Genomic DNA, 7,109 nt, shown 5'->3' with positions numbered 1-7,109 from the left:
AGAGAGAAAACTAATAGTGCGCTGACATCCTCTTAATACATTTATCGCTAGATGGCGTCAGTCAGTAGTTCCATAGCTGATATAGGGATTCTGATAAGGTCTCCTTAACACAATTCGATGTGTAACCAGCACGAATTTAGATATACAGGATACGAAACGAACTTGTGATAAGTGAAACCCGCACCTTCTCACATTGCGGCCAGACTACTAGCGCTATATAGGATTATTGTGTTAACCGGGAGAACAAGGAACTAATAGTTCACATGTTGACAATCAACACAACAATTCTATAAAGCACTAGTAGTCTGGCCGCAATGTGAGAAGGTGCGGGTTTCAGAAAAACATTGATAAGACCTTTCCGTTTCGTATCCTGTATATCTTAATTCGTGGTAACCAGTACGAACCACGATTAAAGCATAGACCTATAAAAGACCTTTATGGATTAAAGCACGATGTAGGTAAAATTTTACCTACATCGTGGTTTTAAGATATCGTGGTAACCAAAATAGTGGGTAAACCGTGAGTATTACTCACGGATATAGATACTATGGTTGCACAACGAACAATAATATGACGGCGCCAAATGTTCTTATCAAGTTACATAAATACATACATAGTATCCATACAAAAAAAGTCGCGACATACTAGCGCTCCACCGTGGCTAGGTAACCCGGTTTGGTTACCGTAACTTAGTAGTAGTTGTAGAGGGCGCTAGTAAAACGCGACTTTTTGTCAGAATTGATAAGAACATTCGGCGCCGCTCAGCACAGCACTGTGATCCAATATGGGCCGTCGTGCAACCATAGTATCTATATCCGTGGTATTATGGTGTTATTGTGGTGTTATTCTGTGGTATTACTCTATGTATCTGATACTATTGTTATCATCACGGTTTATCTATGTGAGTGTTTAAAATTGTATAATTAATATTCTTTATATTATTTTATTAATTATTAATTAATTTAAATATTGAAACTTAAAGTTAAGTGACAAAACACTAGAAACTAACTGTTGACAAAGTTTAAATTAAAAAAAAAGTAATACAATTATTTTGTACTTTTGTAATATTGTTCCGATTCCGGTATTTCTCTATTTCAGTAGGTACCAAGCTATAATGAATCATAAGAGTAGTGTTTGAAATACAGTTTAATTTTTTTTAACAAATCTCCATTTTTGTCCTTACATTACACACTATTAAAAATGGAATCTACCAGAACAAATAATATTCCAGAAAATGCCGAAAGCAAAATCCAAACCGCTGAAAACAAAATCAAACCACAACAGCGATCGGCGGAAAAAGAAAAACTTGTTCTAGAACTAACAGATATGGGCTTTTCCAAATCACTAGTGATACAAGTAATATATTTTAATATTGAGCATTTGTACTTAAATTATAATTTTTAAATAACTATGTTTAAGATTGTAGATAATGCTGGTGATGTACCTAAAAACTTAATTGTGGAACAACTGTTGACTACAAGTTCAGAACCTAGTGTAAATATACCTGTGGTAGATGATGACGGGGATAAATTATGGGAAGATGTTACTGTTGCTAATAAAATGGTTATCGTTATAAACAGTGGCTTGAACATGAGTATTGGGAAAACTGCATCACAAGTAATTGAATATATTATTAATTATAATATAACCTACTACACTATTTTTTTCACCCCAAAATACATGTTTTAGTATGCTGAATTCAAGAGCTTGAAATTTGTTTGGAAACTTACTGTTCAAAAGTTACGACATATCAAAGTTGCCGATATTACCGACTAGAACTATATATGACTTACACACTCATTAGCCTCATGCATAGTGGTCACTTTTTGATGAATATAACGCAGTATGAAAGTTTGATCCTTTCATAACGATACTAATTTTTTGTAACATTTTTTCAAATTAATGAATTTAAATTGACAATTTGTTGTCAAATGTGAAAATATTATCTATGATTTGTAGTAACTTTTGAACAGTAAGTTTCCACAAATTTTTTTAAACACTTGAATTCAGCATACTAAAACGTGTATTCTGAGGTGAAAAAAAAAAGTTTCCTTAAAAGTAGATTTATACATAAAAAGTAATATACTTTAATGAAAAATCATTTTTAAAATTATGATATTATTATGATATTTGATTTTGTATATTGTAGGCTGCACATGCCGCATTGGGCTTGTATGAAGTGATGAAAGAACGTGAAGATCTAAGTTATGATTTAATTACATGGAATGAACAAGGGTAAGATTGAAACACTATTTATATTTTATTATAGGATAAACAGACGATTTACAAATTATCTTCTTTAGTTATCTAAACTAGGGTTGACGGTTTTTTCAGTACACCGGTTTCTGCACAAATACCGCTGCAACGATATACCGTAATACCGTAAAACATACCGTAATATGTTTTTTAAAAATTGTTTACTCCCTCAGCATATCATTTCGGTGTAATTCAGTTTTCCAGTACCACGGTTTTTCGGTATACCGTTTTATATCAGTACCGAATCTAATACCACAATACCGGTTTCAAATTTCAATACCGTCAACCCTAACCTAAACACCTTAAACTCATCTCCAAAAATAACTTTTTTCAAAATCCAATGTAAATTATAAGGAAATATAACAAAACTGCTTCATGAGAAATCAAGCGATAAAATCCAATAATGTAATAAAATGAACTTCAAACGCTCATAAAAATTTAATTTGGTTTGATGTAAACATTTTTTTTTTTGGATAAAGGTAGACAAACTTATGAATAATCTTGTATTAAATCTTCAAATCTGATTTAAAAAAAAAATGTATGAATTCTCAACTAAAAATAATTTGCTAATTTTCGTGATTTTTCCGTATTTTGACCAAGATCTGAACTTTTAACGCATAAAAAAAAAAACTGTGACTAAGGATTTTTAATATTTTTAAATTTCATCGTTACAATATAGCAGGAGCCTTGTATTAAATGTTCAAGCTTTTTTACCCAACAAATAGTTTAATTGACATTCATAGAAAAAAAGACTAATAAAATTGAAAACTGAAAATGTTCCTAAACAATTCAAAACAAATCTAAATATTTTAATTTTATCGTATATAGAAAATGCAAATATAAACAACCAGTGAAAATTTTATCTGGTCAATTTTTTTTTTTTTTTAGTTATACCTAAAACCAATATTATTCGTTTATTTCATGTTTTATCTTTAACTATAAGATCTCCCAATTTCATATTATTTTTCAAAATAGTATTTTATTGGTTAGGTCTTTCAGTTTTTAACTGGATAGTCAAATTATTAATGTTAATTACTAATAGTATAAACTATGTTTTCAGAAGTCGAAAAATCGTTGTTGCAGCAAAGAACACTAATGAACTTATTAAGGTGTGTTCGGAAGGAAAAATACAAAAAGTCCCATTTTTCTGTGTCCACGACGCGGGTCTGACTGAAGTGGAACCTAACTCATTCACTGCATTGGCTTTTTTTGGATCTGATCAAGAACTCAAGCCTGTAACCGGAAAACTTAGATTACTAAAATGAATAAAATATTATGTTTGTTTTGGAGAACATTTAATGCGTTTATTGGTTATATTTAATAACTTACAACTAACTTTTTTAGTTATACAACTATGAATGTGCTACATGAAAACACAATATTGTATTCAGTTAAAAGTGAATAAAATTGAAAGTAATCTGCTGATATAATATTATATAGTTGTTTTAAAAAATACAATATTAATTATTAATATTTAAAAACCAAAATAATTTACCTATAATCATTTAATCTAGGTAATTGGAAACTGTAAGGTTTCCTTCTTTTAAATGAATAATTTAATCATTATATGTTATCTAATCTTAAAGTATTATAAAATTATCTAAAGAAATAATTAACTTGACATTCCAAACAATCCAAATAGTAATAATATTTAACTTTATATATAATAGGTACATAACTTTATATTATGTATATATACAGTGTTGTAAAAAGCATTATGAATATCCATTAAATGATGTTAAATTAATCGCCAACACCTTACAATACACAATCTAACCAAAAAAATTACATGCCATGGCCAGCCTAAAAGAGGTATTTATTCAATTATAATAAAAAGTATAAATCGCGTTCGCGCATAACCTGAGAATGAGTAAATTCCAATACATAATAAAAACATAGCATCAGATTTTTCTTGTTTTTAACATGTCAGTCTATTATATGGGTTTAAAGAAAATATAAATAAATTAAAACCAAAAGTTTTTAGAGTTTGTTTTTTGTTTGAATAAATATGTTTAATTTGGATGATTATGATTGTAAAAGAATTTTGAAGCATTCGGATAACGGGTAGGACAAAAATCAGGATGTGTATCTAGTCCGGATCTGCCAAATGTCCTAATGCGTTCGGTATACGCATTCTGTACAGCTGTATCTGCTCCAGCACTTGTTATCACTTCTGTATTAATGGCTACACCTGCTGCACCCATGGCAACTTCCAAATTTTCTAAAAACATTAAAGTAATAATAAAATCAGTATAATTTCAAGTACAATGATTTAGAGACTGATCTAAAAACTAACAGTCATGATAATAAAATTAAAAAATGGAGAATGACTTTTTACAGTTATATAGATATTGGACTTTTTAAACCCAATGTTTTCAAAAGACGGATAATGAGATAAAGACGGTTATGACTAGTTATAAAAGTGTTACAACTTTCCATACTTTTTTTCGCTCAACCACAATTATACTAGAGTATGAAATAAATTTGATTCATACCCGTTAATTTATAAATAAATAAAGTCTAGATTACAAATATGAAAACTTATTTGCACGTTTTTGCATATTTGACATTTTTGAGAATATAAATGCATAATGCATACATTGATTATTTCTAAATTAAGTAGCATAATAAATTTTATAAATTATATGCATAATATTAAAAATTTCCCATATTATTACCAATATCATCGTTAATTGTAAACGGTATCGATTAAATAAATAAGACCCGTAGAAAATTAGATCACATTTATAAAATCAAACTGTCGGATCGCCTAAGGTCTTTAAAATATGAAAATATCAGCAAAATAATTGATATACTGTGTAAAATGTAACTTTAACACGTTAACCGCCATGTGGCCACTGGCAGTCAATTGTAAATTTCAAATTGTATGTTTTTGTGACCGCCGGTGGCTACAGTTGATCATTACTACTACGCCACATGACCGCCGGCGGCCATAAATGAATACGGTTTTATATTATTAACTTTTCCATGGCGCTACAATAATGCACCCAAAAAAGTGTCGTGGCGTAGCGGGAATCATTAAAAAATTTTTGATGTAATAAATGTATTTTTTAAATTTTTTTTATATTTTTAAACTTTTTTTCAAATACATAGTATAATATACAAATTTGGAATGACACTGAAAAATATACTTGGCGTACAGATGACGCATAATCATGTGACCGCCGGCGGTCAATGTGTTAATAGATCGGCTACTAATTGATCTTATTTTTTATATTTAATGTACAAAATAAATTAAGGGAGTTCCAGTAGATGATTTTCTAAGTAGCAAGAAGAAATTAGGCAAATTATGTGGCAAGAACAACCGGGCCATGTCAATGTGTGCGAGAGTAAATGAACATTAATGTGCATGTGTATGTCAACGCGTTGCGACCCGTATCCACAATCTTAGAACCAGCATAATCGTACTCGCAGGCGCATGTGAGTAGATTAAATTAGGAAAAAGCAAACGGTTACTTTTCGAAAAAAACATACTTCGGGTGTGACAAAATTGTGAGACTTAGGTTGGTGCGATTTTTAGTAATTTAGATGTATGATAGGTATGAATTATTATTATCATTGATATCAAATCTAAAATATAACAAAAATAAATGAAAACCTAATTATAATCTATAGAAAAAACTTATTAGTTATAGCAGGTCAGTTTATGGAGTCACCTCAACGCTGTCAGTACACTCCGTGCTGTTACCTCGCTGGAGTCGTTGCACTAAAGTCCACCAAAGTGCGTATCTATGTTAAGCAATCACCAATAGGTAAAAATATATGTTTTTGTAAAGTTTATGAGTTTATAAATGTATTACTAAAAGCATACAAAGTGAGCTACTTTTTGAAAGGTTAAATCTGATTAGTATTACTTTTAAAAATTCATTGCATATGCCATATTTGTATCATTGAATTAAGTTCACAACTGAGCGTATACTCTATAGATTTTTTTACAAAAACAATACTACATATTTCCATATGGTGATATGAAATTCAACACCAAGGCTTGTAATCAGTAACATTATAGAACATTTATGGGTAAAATGCTCGAAAACGACCAGTTTTTGACGGTAGAGTGGACAAACTTAACTAGAATAGAGTATACATTTTTAATATATGTAATAAATCAACTCACTAGCTATTATTTGAGATAAAGACCCCTGTGGCTTAGAACTCGTCACTATCTTCCTGCGTTTGTTAGGCATACCAGATAAATATGCATCACTATAAGGTGGCTGAGTACCTTGACGTCTTTGACGTTGTGAATCTCTAGCTATGACCGGTACCCATTCCTGTAAATTAGTAACCTCCCATAAATATTTATTTTTTTGTACTAAAATGCTTAATTTATAAACTCACTGAAGGAACATTGTGGTGCCAATCTTGAGATCCGATAACAACTTCGGGTAACGGTTCATTGATGTTTTCGGAAGAAGGCATAGAAGGATTGGAAGATTGTTCTCCATTAGTCTATGGAATAAAAATTATAAATTTACACTATTCCAGATTTCAAAAATGTTCAAACACTCAATAAGTATTAATACTGACCACTCTCAATAGTTGTTCTGTTTCATCAAATGGTACAATATAGTCAACCACAGATAAACTCATCATTTGGAAAGTGGTCATTCTTTCCCAGTATTGGTCAATATTTGCACGCAATTCTTCCATTATTAAAATGTGTAAATTTGTGGGAAGGGGCAAGTATTGCTAAAATTATTTTGAAAATGATTACTGGCTATATTTTAAAATAAGAATATTAATATTTAATAATTACCATTACTGCAGAAATACATAGCCGAAATATAGGGCGGCTGTTACAGCAATAAACTATCAATGATAAAAATCCT

The 7,109-nt window shown here is 30.2% G+C and overlaps 2 protein-coding genes across 7 annotated transcripts in view; one reads left to right on the top strand and one right to left on the bottom strand.

The window, feature by feature from the left end:
- Window positions 1-928: 928 nt before the first annotated feature.
- LOC100161555 (peptidyl-tRNA hydrolase-like) lies at window positions 929-3,550 on the top strand. Of its 3 annotated transcripts, none has more exons than XM_008180315.3 (5): window positions 929-1,097; window positions 1,215-1,356; window positions 1,420-1,617; window positions 2,150-2,235; window positions 3,317-3,550. In XM_008180315.3, the coding sequence occupies exons 2-5, from the start codon at window positions 1,327-1,329 to the stop codon at window positions 3,519-3,521; spliced, it is 519 nt and encodes a 172-aa protein (XP_008178537.1). In that variant the 5' UTR covers window positions 929-1,097; window positions 1,215-1,326; the 3' UTR covers window positions 3,522-3,550.
- Window positions 3,551-6,906: 3,356 nt separating this feature from the next.
- Window positions 6,907-7,109, bottom strand: part of LOC100164327 (large proline-rich protein bag6-B) — a 14,638-nt gene continuing 14,435 nt past the window's right edge. For 3 of the 4 annotated variants that reach the window (XR_003839171.1, XR_003839169.1, XR_003839170.1), the window contains 2 exons: window positions 7,037-7,107; window positions 6,907-6,969 (listed from right to left, as the gene is read on the bottom strand). The gene's annotated coding sequence lies outside the window, so the exon portion shown is untranslated. Of the gene's footprint in view, window positions 6,970-7,031; window positions 7,108-7,109 lie in introns of those variants that run through there. The other variant, XM_029488237.1, reaches the window with a different exon arrangement.

This window comes from Acyrthosiphon pisum, chromosome A1 (assembly GCF_005508785.2).
Source record: "Acyrthosiphon pisum isolate AL4f chromosome A1, pea_aphid_22Mar2018_4r6ur, whole genome shotgun sequence".
Taxonomy (NCBI): domain Eukaryota; kingdom Metazoa; phylum Arthropoda; class Insecta; order Hemiptera; family Aphididae; genus Acyrthosiphon; species Acyrthosiphon pisum.
The sequence above is the reverse complement of the archived record's forward strand: the minus strand, read 5'-3'. Positions and strand labels throughout refer to the sequence as shown.

Coding starts and splice junctions, on each gene's coding strand:
- LOC100161555 (XM_008180315.3), top strand. CDS start 1,327: ATGGGCTTTTCCAAATCACTAGTGATACAA. Junction 1,357..1,419: donor CCAAATCACTAGTGATACAA/GTAATATATTTT, acceptor ACTATGTTTAAG/ATTGTAGATAATGCTGGTGA. Junction 1,618..2,149: donor TTGGGAAAACTGCATCACAA/GTAATTGAATAT, acceptor TGTATATTGTAG/GCTGCACATGCCGCATTGGG.